The sequence below is a fragment of the Humulus lupulus genome, chromosome 4, assembly GCF_963169125.1.
Source record: "Humulus lupulus chromosome 4, drHumLupu1.1, whole genome shotgun sequence".
Lineage (NCBI taxonomy): Eukaryota > Viridiplantae > Streptophyta > Magnoliopsida > Rosales > Cannabaceae > Humulus > Humulus lupulus.
In genome coordinates this window covers 145,628,841-145,644,323 of record NC_084796.1, presented here as the reverse complement: position 1 = coordinate 145,644,323, position 15,483 = coordinate 145,628,841, and the positions used below count along the sequence as shown (strand labels likewise).

Below are 15,483 nucleotides of genomic sequence, written 5' to 3'. Positions count from 1 at the left end.
CTGCATCAAATACAAAGCATTAAGTTAGTTTGAAACCACCAAAGAATACTCTATTTTGACATAATATAGCAGAACTTACACTCGTCTTCTTGAACATCGGTGCAAGGTCGGCCTTCGAAATAGGACGCTCCTTATTGCTCAACCAACTGAGCATCCTCGGAAACTGGTTTCCATGGTTAATACCATACTCACGTGCAAACTGTTGGATGGCTTCGTATGCCCAATACTGCAATGCAGGGACATAACCATACAAACTGTATTTTGCTTCTTTCTATTTCCCCATAACTTCCTTTTTCTTCTCAAAGTTCCTCTTCTGATGATGCATGTCTTTCTTACATGAATCCATAAGCTTATTAAAAGACACTTTCCCCCATGGGTAAGTAAAGAAGTACTCAGTGTCCTCCACCATCTTCAGCGAATCTATCCAGACATTTAACTTGCCCTCTCGTGCAAGTAAAACCCCCTCAACAAAGAAACATAGGCCCAACTTGTAGGCATCTTCAACTACAGTGCAGTTTTTTAAAGCAGCCTTCAAATGCATTATCTTCACTGATTCTTCATCATTAAAGTACTCCTTGATTAAGCGGTCACTAGTCAAGTGTTTCTTCAAATCAGTCTCAGATGGTCCGGAACTGAAGTTCAACCTCGTAACCAAAGCAAACCCACCTCTACCAAATCTGCAGGGTCTAGATCCCAAATGTAAATGCAACTCATCCTCTTTGAAGCATTGGATCTTGCGCAACATTAATTGATGCATGAGAGATGCAGAGAAGTCTAACTTCTCAGCCATGAAAAATTGTTTGAATGGGGATTCCTTCATCCTTTCTATCAACCCGAGCTCCTCAAACTTGTCCTTGATTGTTTTAAAGTAACCATTGCCCCTATATGTGACTCGTCCAGAAAAGTGATCTATCAAGGGTAAAAGAAACTTCGGCATCTGCAAAAAATAAAGATAACAATAATACAGTTAAACAAAGTTGCGTGAAAAATCCAAAATAAACATACATGCAACCATCGAACCCATCTCGAACACCCATCGAACCCCAACTCGAGTACCCATCGAACCCCTAGAGCATGCATCGAACCACCATCGAACCCAACATAAGACCCAATCCATCGAGCATGCATCGAACCCCCATCGAGCATGCATCTAATTTCTTAGGTTTAAACCTGGAACCCATAATGAGCCTACCCCGTCGAACCAACGTCGAACCCCTAAGGCTTACCCTATCGAACCCAACAAACACCCAACCTATCGAGCATGCATCAAACCCCCATCGAGCATCAAACCTAAACTTGGAATCCTTAACGGCTTAACCTATCGAACCCCCATCGAGCATCGAACCTAAACTTGAAACCCTTAACGGCTTAACCTATCGAACCCCCATCGAGCATGCATCGAACCCTCATCGAGCATCGAACCTAAACTTGGAACCCTTAACGGCTTAACCTATCGAACCCCATCGAGCATGCATCGAACCCCCCATCGAGCATGCATCGAACCACCATCGAGCATCGAACCTAACTTGGAACTTAACGGCTTAACCTATCGAACCCCCATCGAGCATGCATCGAACCCCATGCATCGAGCAACCTTACAGGCCCACAAAAATCCCAGGCTTCACTAAAACATACCCACACTATTCCATACCCAAAACAAACCAGATTAATCCATACACACAAGCAATCCCACACTAATCCATACACAAACAATCCTACAATAATCCATACACATACACACAAACACACATTGAACTCTTTTATGAGCTTACCTTTGTTTTGGGTATGGAGAAACTTGAACCGTGGGTTTTGGATGACAGACGGCGAGAGGCGAGAGGCAAGACGGACGGACGGCGAGACGGAGGCGCGGGGTTTCGACGGGGGCTGCGACGTGGGGCAGCGCGGCTTAGACGGGGACTTGAACTGAGAGTTTGAGAGAGAGAGTTAAACGGAGGGGGGAGAGCTGGGTAGTTCAAAGGTTGGGGGAGAGCTTGACCGAGAGTTTGAGAGAGAGAGAGGGAGAATCAAAAGTGGGATTGAGGGGAATTGTGACAGGGGCATTTTGGGTACTAGCAAAAATTTTGGCATTATTTTGTAATGTTAAAAATGTCTAGCATTATTTTGTATTACACCACACTATTAAGCATAAAAAGTCAAATTTCCCTATAGAAATATAGGAAAAAGAAATATAGAGACAATTGATGGTGATAAAACTTGATCTTTTATTCATTGAGATAATCGGTATATATAAGCTATACAAGAATCAAGAATATAAAAGTTGAATATATACAATTAATTATAATTTTCTAACAAAGGAAAGTAAATATATACAAGAAATCTGCCAGCTCTATCACACGGTGAATCTATGATTTCCTAGGCTGTCAATAGACCCATTTGGAGGATTTGGAAAGAAGACACGTGTTGGGTTTACCTGAATCAACAACAGCAGTGACAGAAGGAGATGAAGACTTGAGTGATTCTTGGTGTTGTGAGGACTTGGAAAAATCATTGACAAAGATAAGGATTTCAGAGGCATCATTTGTGAATGCAACATGTGCCGAGTTCTTTTGCTGATTTTTGTACAGAAGCTTTTTACACTCAAACTTCGTATGGTCTGGCTTACGACAGTATCGACACACAATGCCTCTAGAATTTGAGGATTGAGGTTCAAACCCTTGTGAGCAACTTCCTTTGTATCCACTTTGATTGGTTGATCTCCCAGGTGGGTAATCATTATTTCTACCGATCAATGCGCCGTTGGGTTGAACTGGTGAAGTACCTTCAGTGCGAAGTACTCAACTAAATACGTCTTGTAGAGAGGAAATCGCAGAACCAGAAAGAACTTGATACTATGCAGCCTCAAAGTCAGTGGAAAGGCCAACAAGAAAACTCATGACAACCATTTGCTCCTGTTGGCATTACTGAACCTTCACATCAGGAATAAAAAGGAAGTAGTGTGTTAAGCTCCTCACAAGTCTTCTTAAATTCCATAAAATAGTTTGTAAGAGACTGTTATTGTTTTTCTGCACGATAAAATGTTTTGCAAACATCAAACATGCTGGAAAGGTTCACTTGACCCGAGTACAAAAAATTCAAGTAATACATAAGCTCTTTAACAAATTCACGGTGATTGATCAAACCAATCAACTCATTGTCAATAGAATTCTGAGTTTGTAGAAATAAACGAGCATCCTCTCTAAGCCATTTCTGCTGAGAACCATCTTTGGAAGAATCACCTTTAAGAGGATCTTATTGAGGAGCATCTTCCTTGGGAGGATCTTCTTTAGGAGGATCATCAGTCAAATGAGTATCTTTGTCGATACTCCGTAAATAAATTTGAAATAGATTATGGGGTTTTGCCCTAAAATCATCAGTCAAATGAGTATCTTTGGACACCGGATTCTGCGGTTTTGCAGATTGGAGGTTGGGCAACCTTGCTTTGCCGCAGGTGAGAATAGAAGAGCACTCCAAAGTGATTTTCTAAGATGGAACCCCCAAAAAATACCAAACCCTAATTTCAGAAGGAGGGCTGAAAGGAAACCCTGATTTGAAAACACAACCTAATTTCGAATTTCTATTCTCTGATACCATGTGAATTTAGAGAATGGAGAGAACTCTTTCCTTGTAATTCCATTGAACAAATGAGCATATTTATATACAAATTAGCAATTATTAAATACAGTAAACAAGGGCCAAACTGAGGTGGTCGATCATTGTCTCGAGACTTATCTTTGCTACTTCATATATGAGAAAGCTCGCTTTTGGTTTCACTAGCTAGCTTGGGCTGAATATTGGTATAATACCTCTTTCCATTCAACCAATCGACGCACTCCCTTCTAAGCACTTTATGGGTGTGATCCACCACCTCTTCTTCAATATGAGTGTGGTTCGTCTTCCATTTCAGTTGTAGACCCCTTGGTGGAAGATCGAGATAGTATTATGGATGAGCTTTAAATGCATATGGAGTTTTATGCAGACGCCAAGCGTCATCATGAGGAATGTATGGTGGGAGATTTTGTATTCTTGAAGCTACACCCTTATCAGCAAAACTCATTAGCTCAATGTCAATATGAGAAGCTTCTTGCTCAGATCTTCATCTATTTGTTACCATTCACCCCATTATCCATGTTTTAAGCTTCGTCAAGCTCATAGCATGGCTTCGTCTTCTTCTACTTTGCCTTCACTCATCATTGAATTAGAACTTGTGGTGCAACCTAGCAACTTCTTAGTGTCTATCCTAAACTGAATTGGGTTTTGGTGATATTTAAGTGCTCCTGAAATGGAAGTCCTTACCCAATTTTGGACCACTTAGGAAGACTTCCATATGATTCAAATTCAATTTTCAAATTTTCACCTTGAGGAAAAGGTGAATGTGAATGTTTGGGCAAGGGTAATGTTAGACCACAGTCCACAAGGCGTAAGGGTAAAAAGGGTAATGTGTAATTAGTTGTTGTCGTGGTGGTTTGTGTCTGAGGTGGTGTGTTGGTTAGTAATTATTCTGTCCAGAAGATTTAGTTATGCTTTGGGCTAGCTGAGCATACAAATGAGGTTTGATTGAGTGAACTGGATATGAAAATTATTTTGTAATTGAGCTTAGCTGTTGTGGAGAGAACCAAGCCTCATGAAAGCTTGGAGTGTTCTCTATTTTTCCTCACAGTCCACAAATAAAAATATTCAGCCTAGCTTTGCTTCTATAACAGTTTAATTGAGTACACATGATTATCAACTATGACCTCAGCTATATTTGCAATTTGCAGTAAACATTCTCACGTACTCTAATAAGCAACCTGTGCATAAGGGGTAGTTAGGCTGTTTTGGTTAGCTGTTGTTTCGATTAATTGATGTTAGTTACAACTTGTTAAATGTACAAATAAGTGAGGGGCAGGTTAGTAGAGTTTTTAGGCAGAAAATTGGAAAGAAAACTGGAAGTTTTCTTGGGAGAGAAGAGTCTCTCAAATCAACTCACCCTTGTATTGCATTGGTCATAATGGCAACATTTTCTATTGGAATAAAGAGGGAATTCAGATTTGTCTGTGGTTTTTCTTGTTGGGTTCTTGTCATATTCTAACCAAACTGCAGATTCTAGCAATAAGGTGAACTCATACGATTTCTTTAAGAGTAGATTACAGTCTCCAACAGTAAAAAATGGTGCAGAATTTAGTGAAACAGGATGACAATTAATGCTGTTTCTATGGGGTATGTACAAACATAATTTCGTCTTCATTCTGCTTTACATCTCAATCAAAGTCAAACATGTAATGAACAGCCAAGATCTGGCACATTTATCACATATAATAAATTTAACCACAATCAAAACTGATTCAGGTATCAACTTCACTTCCTATGTACTTATCTCTCACTTTGCCATCACTTGTATAATGGTTGTTGTTTATCTAATGTCTCCATAATCCATGAGGATAAAAATCTATCTTCACAAATTTTTTACCTCAAGTTCATGGGACAAGCTGCAAAAAATATTCAAAAACCTCCAACTATTTGGAAAGGGTGTATGTTTCAGCCAATAAATACCTAAAACTGTTTGAAGTGATAGAAGATATTTACAAGCTCTACCTCAAAAACAGAGAGTTGAGCAACATTATCACGAAGTCCAAGACCGTTGAATTCAATGCTTTCGCCCTCTAACAATCGGAACCTGAAAAATGAAGCAAACAAACAATAACTCGAAACTCTATTCCATTTCTTTGAACCTCGCCATACTAGAAGCAAGTGAACTTGAATAAAAATAATGTCCACACTTATCCGCTTTCCAGAATGTAGCACAACCATCAGCAGTATCTCCAGTGCGTCTCTACCATTTAGAATCTTCAGCTTCAACTTGCAGAGTGGTACATCAATGCAAAAGCTGGACTCATATGGTCCACTTTCAGATAAATTGTTACGTTCGTACACAAAAGCAGGTACATAAAACATCCATACATTGTCCATGTCTCACCAAATAAGATATCGACAATTCACACACTGCAAATCAGCTCAATGTCATCCTCAATGAAAACTTTACGATAAGGGAAAAAAAAGGAAGAAGAAGAAATTGAAAATAAAACAGTTTGAGAACAAAAGTTGAGAAATCAATCTTTGAGAACTTATCAGATTAAAGTGATCTTCAGCAAACTTGATTAAAAAAGGAATAAAAATGGAAGTGTAAACTGTAAGTTGGTCATGCACTTCTCAAGGAAATATACAAAATAACAAAAAACTTCATAGATAAAATTCAGCGCTAAAAGGAAATATTAAACTTTACCTTATATGACCCGACATATCCAGCTTTGGCCAAAATGTCAGCAAGATCAAAATACTTGTCTACTTCCTAACAAAGCCACACATAAAAAACCGTGAATTTTGACTTTATTAACCCACAGTCAAAATTCGTATGACTTTATTAACCGTACAGCTGTTATATTATAAAACAGACAAGAACAAATGTATAATTCTTACTTGAAGACATATAATATCAGGGTTCCATCCAATAAGCTCTTCGCAGATGACCCTTTTCCGACGGTTCCAACTCAAGTAAGCATAAGGCACATTCATGTATAAATCTTTATGCGTAAAAGAATTTCTGTCCGCCAATATATTATACGACGCAATCTTAAATCTTTCTGTAATGTACACAATTACAGCACAGATTTTTTAGACCACAAAGAAAAAATAATAATAAATTAAATTAATCGAAGCATCTATCATTAGTAAATAATAATAAAAATACACTATAAACTAATCCAAAAACAAATTTTATATATTTACACAAATATTAATATATCACGACCATTACCCACAAATGATAAGAAAAAAAAATCACGATTAGGATTAAATAGTGGTTTACAGCACTTCACCAAGATACGTTGCCAAATTCCCTACCAAACAACTTGCCATACTCTTCAAACCCTGATTTTCTCAACCAAGTTACGATAACACACCTGGAGAACCGAGCGACTGGTCATCAGCTTCAACCCATAGTCTTCTAACCTCGGGGGCATGAACGAGATCTTTCTGCCTACTTCTGAGAGGATTGCACCCTGGAGGGCCGTAGGATCGGGTGGCTACCGACGATGGAGAACCGACTGGTGTACCTTCCGTACAAGAGACTGTGGTGAAGGATGAATGGTGGCGCTTGAGCAGGAAGCAGGGACTCGGAGCCTGGAAGAGCAAGCAGAGCCAAGAAGAAGCTGAAGCGTCGCAGGTCATCGGAGAAGAAGAAGAAGAGCTACTCTTCGTTTCGGATATCGGCCGGCGAAACTGCTGAACTCGCCGGTTTAAATTACGTGCCTTTCATTTTTCTTTTTAGCGTCTATTGCGAAATGAGACAAAGAGAACAAAAGATTTTATTTGATGTGAAAAATTGATGACTTTACAATTGGGATACAATGCCTTATATAGAAATAGACAAAACTATTTCAGCTCAACAGTTGAAACTAACTTTAACAGAATCTCTTATAAACATAAACCAACTACCAGTTGGGCTTAGCATAAAATTCGAAAAACTGAAAAAACCGTGTACACCGACCTAACGAACACTGAAAAAATCAAAACCGTTTAAACCAAAAACCGCCGACGGTACAAACTGTCACTGTTCGGTCGGTTTTAAAATTTTGGGTGAACCGACCAATAAAACCAAAACCGACCGAACATAATAATATAATATTATATAATTATTAATTATTAAAAATTTTAAAATTTGTACTTTTAATTATGTTTCAAACTTTAAAATTTGTAAATGTAATTATGTTCTATAATTTATGTTTTAAAAATGTACAAAAATGAATTCCAACAATCCAAAATTTTTAATTTTTTAACTAAAACTTTCAAAAAAAAATAATAATAATAATCAATTCGGTTTGGTCGGTTTAACCAACCAAACCGCGGTCCAGAACGGTCGATTTTTTTTTAAACTGGTTTGGTTCGGTCGGTTTTTGGATTGCACCAATCCGGACTGAAAACCGAATTCTGGATTTTTTGTTGTGAAAAAACCGCCCAAACCGACCGATGCTCACCCCTACTACCAGTAATAATAAGGAAGGAAAGGAAATAAAAATAACATAATTCCTAATACCCCTCCTCAAGGTGGAGCGTATATGTCATATACGGACATCTTGGAAATGTGAGAAGTTGGAACTGGAGAAGAGAGTGGCTTGGTGAAGGCATCAGCTAACTGTAGGGAGCTAGAAATAGGTACAAGTCTGATGGCAGAGGTTTTAATTTTGTCTCGGATAAAATGGCAGTCAAGCTCTATACGTTTGGTTCTTTGGTGAAAAGTGGGATTATTAGCAATGTGTATAGCTGATTGAATATCACAATAGATAAAAGCTGGATTGGGTTGAGGTATATGAAAATCATGGAGAAGGTATTGTAACCAAGTGATTTCGCTTGTGGTGGCAGCTAAGGCCCGATATTCAGCTTCTGTAGAGCTTTTAGAGATGGTGGGTTGTTTCTTTGTGCGCCATGAGATGAGGCAGTCTCCTAGAAAAATACAAAAGCCAGTCGTGGAGCGTCTTGTAATAGGACAGGAAGCCCAATCGGAATCAGAAAAACCACGAAGTTGCAAAGCCGAAGAAGATGAATACAGTAGTCCTTGACCAGGGCTGCCTTTGAGATAGCGAAGGAGATGGTGAAGAGCTTGAAGATGTGTTGTGCGAGGACTAGCCATGAATTGACTGAGACAATTGACAGCAAAAGTAATGTCGGGTCTAGATAAAGTGAGATACAATAGTCGGCCTATGAGCTGTCGATAATGAGAAGGGTTATCGAGAGCTTCGCCATGTTCATTGTCTAGTTTGAGCTTGGGATCCATAGGTGTCTTGCTGGGTTTACTGCCTGTATACCCCGTATCTTCGAGGAGTTGTAATGTATATTTTCGTTGTGAAAGGAATAAACCAGCTTTGGCACGAGCAATCTCAAAACCAAGAAAGTATTTGAGATTTCCAAGACCTTTAAGTTTAAACTTCTTGTGCAGAGAGTCTTGTAGCTGGTGGAGAATGGAAAGATTAGGACCAGTGATGATAATGCCGTCGACGTAGACAAGTAGAGCAATGAAGGTGTCATCGATGCCCCTTGTGAACAGGGTGTAGTCAGCCTGTGATTGTTTGAATCCTTCTTGGATTAATGCATCCGAGAGCTTCCTGTACCACTGTCGAGACGATGCCGTAAATCGATTTGTGTAGCTTACAAACGAGATTAGTTTCTACATTAAGAGAAGAAGGCAGAATGAGTCCTTTAGGTAATGTCATGTAAACCTCTTCATTGAGGTCTCCGTTTATAAAGGCATTATTAATATCTAATTGCAAAGTGTGCCAATGGTTGATAGTGGAAATAGCAAGTAACAATTTAAATGTAACCATTTTAGCAACAGGAGAGAAAGTGTCAAAGAAATCAAGCCCTTCTTGTTGTGTATATCCTTGAGCAACAAGTCGGGCCTTGTACCGTTCTATACTGCCATCACTATTGTACTTGATTTTGTAGACCCAACGACAACCAATGGCTCTTTTGTTGGGAGGGAGAGTGATGACAGTCCAGGTTTTGTTAGCAATTAGTGCGCTTAACTCAAATTGCATTGCTTTCAGCCATTGTTCATATTGTATGGCTTCCTGATATGTTTGTGGCTCTTTGAGAGAGGACACTGCAAGTATAAAAGCTTTGTAAGGAGCAGATGATTGAGAATAAGAAAGAAATTTAGTTAGACAGTGGGGTGTTGAAGATTTGTCTTGAATGGTGGAATAACATTCAAAGTCACGCAAGTAAGCTGGAGTTTTAGTGACCCTGTTGGATTGCCTTGGTGCATTTGGAATATGATCCTGAGGTGGTGTAAGGGAGGCATCTGAAGTGGCTGGAGAAACATCAGGATCGATGTCTGGCACAGATGTTGTAATTGTGTCATGTACCTGTGAAGGAGAAGACATAGTGGTAATATGATCTGTGGGATAATCACAGATGGAAGAGTCAGTAATCATAGGGTTAGGGAGAACCAATTGAGAAAAAGGATCCAAGGTAGAAGAAGGGTCATTGTTGAGCTTATGAAAAGGAAAAATATTTTCATGAAATACAACATTGCGAGAGATAAAAAACTGATTATTAGTGATATCATAAAGTTTGTAGCCTTTTATTCCTTGAGGATATCCCATAAAGACACAAGTCCGAGCCCTTGGTGAGAATTTAGTCCTGTGAGCAGATAGTGTAGAAGCAAACACAAGACATCCAAATGTCCTTAGGTGATCATATTCAGGTGCCTTTTTGAAAAGTAACTCAAATGGTGTTTTATTTTTCAGCAAGGGTGTAGGAACCCTGTTAATCAAATAAGTGGCAGTTGTTATACATTCAGTCCAAAACTTAATTGGAATTTTGGCTTGAAAATAAAGTGCACGAGCTACATTGAGCAAATGTTGATGCTTTCTTTCAGCAACAGCATTTTGTTCAGGTGTTTCAACACATGTGAACTCGTGCATGATACCATGTTTAGAAAAGAGTTCTCTAAACACGAGTTCAGGTGCATTATCTGATCTGAAAGTCTTAAAAATGCAACTGAATTGGTTTGGACATATGATAGAAATTGAGGAATGATAGTTAGAGCATCAGATTTATGTTGCATTAAATAAACCCATGTGAATCTAGAGTGATCATCAACTAAAGTGAGAAAATATTTGTGATTTGTGTGTGAAACAACATGATATGGGCCCCAAACATCACAATGAATGAGATCAAAAATCTGATCTGCAAATTTGTTATTATTGTTGAAAGGAAGTTTCTTTTGTTTAGCTATAGGACAGATATAACAAGGTTCAATTTTATGCAAAACAGAAGTCTTACAACGCAAAGTATCTTTGAGTAAATCTAAACGTTTGTGAGACAAATGGCCAAGGCGAGAATGACAAGTTTCAGCAGAGATTGAGAGGATGTGAGAGGATGTTGGTGCAGTATCAAGGATGTAGAGATCGTTGATAGTGCTACCTTTTCCAATCGTCCTCTTGCTGGCATTGTCCTAGATAGAGAAGCTGTTAGATGTGAAATGCATAGTGATGGGTGCATTGTTAGTAAGAGAACTCACCGATATTATATTGTATTTGAAATGTGGGGCATATAGCACATTAGTTAGAATGATATTATTATTTAAACAAACTGATCCACTTTGATACACAAAAAGACAGTCATTATTAGGTAGAATTAGCTTAGTGGCAGGTATCTTACATATACATTGGAATAGATGAATATTAGAACAGATATGTCTTGTTGCTCCAGAGTCAATAATCCAAGAAGTATGTAAAGGGAGCTTGGAATTGTGGGACAAAATGATACATGTGTTACCTGTCGAAGAACTAGGTTCTGAGATGTTCATACCAGGTTGTTGAGAATCGAGTAGATTGAGTAATTGCTGATATTGAGTCGTTGTCAGTTGTGGAAGAAGGGCATGATTGTCTTCAGGAATGAAGTTGTGTGCGTCACTGGTGTGAACTTGATTTGCACTAGCTTCGTTAGGTTTGGTTTGTTTGTTGAAACCGGGTGGATAACCATGGATCTTGTAACACCTTTCGATTGTGTGTCCAAGTATATTGCTGTAACGCCCTATTTCCTTAGAGCCGTTACCAAGTGTGTTTAAAATCGTGCTTTCAACTCGCTAATCGAGGTTTTAATTCAAAACGTGTAACTAAGCCATAATTAAAAAGAAAACATTAGAGAAAGTAGTTTTTCATAGCTAATCATAAAAGTTTACACTTGGGATCCCAAAACATAGTTTAGAAAATATTTACAATACAAAACTGATCAGAGTCAACTAAACGACAAAATCTAAGTTCGTTTACAAGCATCTCCCAAAATCCCCTAGCCGTGACAGCCAGGCTGGCCGGACATGTACACACCGCCTCATGCCAACTGTGCTCATGGTTGGTTGATCTTCTCTTTACCCTTACCTGCACCACAGAGCATCTGTGAGCCGAAGCCCAGCAAGAAAACCCATAACAGAGAACGTATGCAATACACGAATCAAACATATAAACAGGCCACCAACGGCTAAACACATACGGCTTAGCCGTCCCAGGCGTTTACCAAGCCCTGGGTTCGCGGACCACGCCGTAAGGATATCCCAAGTATCCTATTAGGGACTCGCCCTGGCAACTCGTACCCCATGTGTTGCCATTCTCGGCCTTGCACTCATCGTGCTTTGAGTAACGCCGCTCCCGGCCTCTTGCCATTCTCGGCCTTGCACTCATCGTGCTTGACGCCGTTCTCGGCCCCACGCCGTTCCCGGTCTACATCGTTCCTGGCTCTTGCCGATCACACATATAATATCAAACACGATATAGCAACATGCACAGAATTCAAGCATAAACAGATAAAGAGCCATGCTCTGCAATTCTAGCATATAGGGCTCGGCCCTGCATATCATTTCCATTCAACACATTGGGCTCAGCCCTGCACACAAGCTCTATGGAAACATGGGTTTTCTTACCTGAGTTCCGAGCTTCCTGAGCACCGATGCCTCGAGCACAGTCCGCTAACGTGAGCCTCGCCGAAATCCTAGTCACAACACATAACAATATCCGACCATCAAATTCTAACCCAACAAATAATCTCAAACCATAACCCTAACTTTCGGGACCTTGAATTCTATCAATCCGAATGATAAAATCCATCCCGAGCCTTACCCTTTAAGTTCCCAAGTCAAAAATATCATTAAAATCCTCACTGACACTAAGGGCTGCGGCCCCACCCTCTAGAGCCGCGGATAGCCTCAAAACAGAGGCTAGCTCTCCACTGACCCCTACGCGGGCCGCGGCGCGCCCTGCAAGCACCGCGGGGCGCTTGAATTTTCTTAGCCTCCCATGGCTGCGCGCGCATGCGGGCCGCGGCACACCCCTCCTAGGGCCGCGGCCCTATACAGCGAACCCAGATTTTCCCATCAGTTTTTCATCCTTTCTTCAAGCCAATTCCCACCAAAGCTAAGCCAATAATCCCAGATAATAATACCTTCATTTCAGCTCAATATTAACACCAAAACTCAACAGAATTCTACTCCAAAATACAACTAGAACACCCAAAAACAGCCTAAATTCTATCCACATGCAAAGCTTAAAACTTGGCTGAAACTTGAACATAACTTCCATGGAAAACTTACCTCTTGCTGAATTCAAACCCCTGATGTTGAACCTTAATCCACAAGCTTTAAGCTTCTGAGTTAACACAACTGAATCCCCTTGCTTATGCTAGCTTGCACCAAGAATTCCCTATGAGTTTCCTCTTGAGTTTTACCTTAGAAAGTGAGAAAGAGATAAGCTCAAGCTAACTTCAGTCCAAATAAAAGTATGGGTCGGTTTCACAAGTTTCTAAACAATTCCTTTCTTTTATTGTTTTATATAACTTAAGTCTAAAGGTTACCTCAAGGCTCGGGGTGTCAAAACGTCCCCGAGGGCAAAAATGGTAAATTCCCCAAATATTCCCACCTAGGTATTCTATCCTCAAATATATCTCCAAATATTTATTTCCATGTCTTGATAATCCCATAACTCAACTAATACCCGAATTACCCCTCGACTCGCCCCGAGTCCGAATCTCAACCCCGTTGTGACTCTCTGGCTAACCGCTCCCCAGGACTGTCTCGGATCGTGATGTACAGACATATCACACGTATACAACATATACTTCATTTATCACATTTATGCCCCCAATATCCAAACGGGGCTCACATGCACATTTAACTCAATTAAACAGGCATCATAATCATATATACACATAAATTCACATACAAGCAAATTAAATCACTTATTGCCCTCCAGGCACACTAATCAAGGCCCTAAGCCCAATTAGCAAATTCGGGTCGTTACAATTGCAGTGAGTACAGAAAGGCCTGTTTCATTTTGGGGGATGAGTCTTGGGAGCTGGATTGTAATTTTTCTGACCTGTATTCTTGTCACCTTGAAAAGCAAAAGCCATAGCAGGGTTAGACTTTGTTGTGGTAGAGACAGTACCTCTTTGATGTTCTTCTTGAGTAACAAGATGAAATACTTTATTCACTTCTGGTAGAGGATCCATGAGAAGAATGCTTCCACGAACTTGTGAGTAAGAATCAGAAAGCCCCATCAGAAAAGACATGATGTACTCCATGTGGTAGTGATCTTGAAGTTTCTTGACTCCTCCACATGTACACCCATTGCAGGTACAAGATGGCCTATAATTGGTTAGTTCTTCCAATATAGTTTTAAGTTTTGTGAAATACATGCTTATGGTTTGAGTTTCTTGTTTGAGATTCATAAGATCCTTTCTCAGATTGTATATATGAGGGCCATTACTTTGGTGAAAACGAACTTTCAGGTCAGTCCAAATAGCAGAGGCAGATTCATCATAAAGGATACTAGAGGAAATTTCTTTTGAGACAGAGTTCAAAATCCAAGAAATGACAATGTTATTATTTCTAATCCAAGCATTATAAAGAATTTGATTAGAAGTTGAGGGTTTAGGAATTGAACCGTCCAGAAAACCGATCTTGTTCTTGACTGAAATGGCAAGTTGCATTGCCCTGCTCCAAGACATATAGTTGTCTTGCCCCGTGAGTGGTTGTGGACCAATGTGTTTCCCGGATTGTCTCCATGGTGTAGAAAATATGGATTTGCAGGATCTTCAAGAGGATTTTTGAATGGGGCGACTGGAAGACTCGGATTGCTTTGAGCGGAGGGAGTTTGAGGATCGGTAATGGCGGGCAGAACCCTGGTTTGATCGGAGGTAGCTGGACTTTGAGGATCCGTGGACATTGTTGAATCTCAACGAATCGATCACGGTTGAGACAGAGAAGAAGAATAAGTGCAGCGGAAGAAGAAGATGATCGGAGAGGACACAGCTTCGCCGGAGAAGAAATGCAGTGGGCTGGAAAAACAGGATCGGACAGGAAAGCTTATCTTTCCCGCTCTGATGCCATATTGCGAAATGAAACAAAGAGAACAAAAGATTTTATTTGATGTGAAAAATTGATGACTTTACAATTGGGATACAATGCCTTATATAGAAATAGACAAAACTATTTCAGCTCAACAGTTGAAACTAACTGTAACAGAATCTGTTATAAACATAAACCAACTACCAGTAATAATAAGGAAGGAAAGGAAATAAAAATAACATAATTCCTAATTCCTAATAGCGTCACAGTTTTGAGGTTACAATTTTTATTGCGATATTTGCTGCAAAACTCCTAAATTGTTTGTCTTCACCCACCGTTATCCCCAATTAAATTTTTTTACGGCAATACCAGACTTACATATTTGTTGCGGATGAGCCATTTTAGCAGTGTCACCTAGATCAGTTAATGGCAGTGAAGACACACGTGGACACATTTTATTGGGCAACATATTAAATTGTTATTTAATTATTTAAAATTTATTTTTAAAACAAATTTAATTAATTAAAATTTAGAAAAAATAAGATTAAAATTAAAAAGTAATTTAACATAAAACTTTTTTTCTTCTCCATCTTCACCTTCTTCATCTAGATCTG

The 15,483-nt window shown here is 39.5% G+C and overlaps 1 protein-coding gene across 7 annotated transcripts in view; it reads right to left on the bottom strand.

The window, feature by feature from the left end:
• The window catches only part of LOC133830878 (carbon catabolite repressor protein 4 homolog 3-like), a 34,183-nt gene extending 26,829 nt beyond the window's left edge, over positions 1-7,354 (bottom strand). For 4 of the 7 annotated variants that reach the window (XR_009892263.1, XR_009892262.1, XM_062260978.1 and 1 more), the window contains exons 1-5: positions 6,936-7,354; positions 6,454-6,617; positions 6,260-6,325; positions 5,572-5,979; positions 80-937 (exon numbers count right to left, since the gene is read on the bottom strand). Coding sequence is in view for 1 of the 7 variants with exons in the window: in XM_062260974.1 (XP_062116958.1) it covers positions 272-937; positions 5,572-5,946 (1,041 nt within the window). In the remaining 6 variants the exon portion in view is untranslated. Of the gene's footprint in view, positions 1-6; positions 938-1,772; positions 3,148-5,571; positions 5,980-6,259; positions 6,326-6,453; positions 6,618-6,935 lie in introns of those variants that run through there. The other 3 variants (XM_062260975.1, XM_062260974.1, XM_062260976.1) reach the window with 3 other exon arrangements.
• Between the last annotated feature and the right edge of the window lie 8,129 nt (positions 7,355-15,483).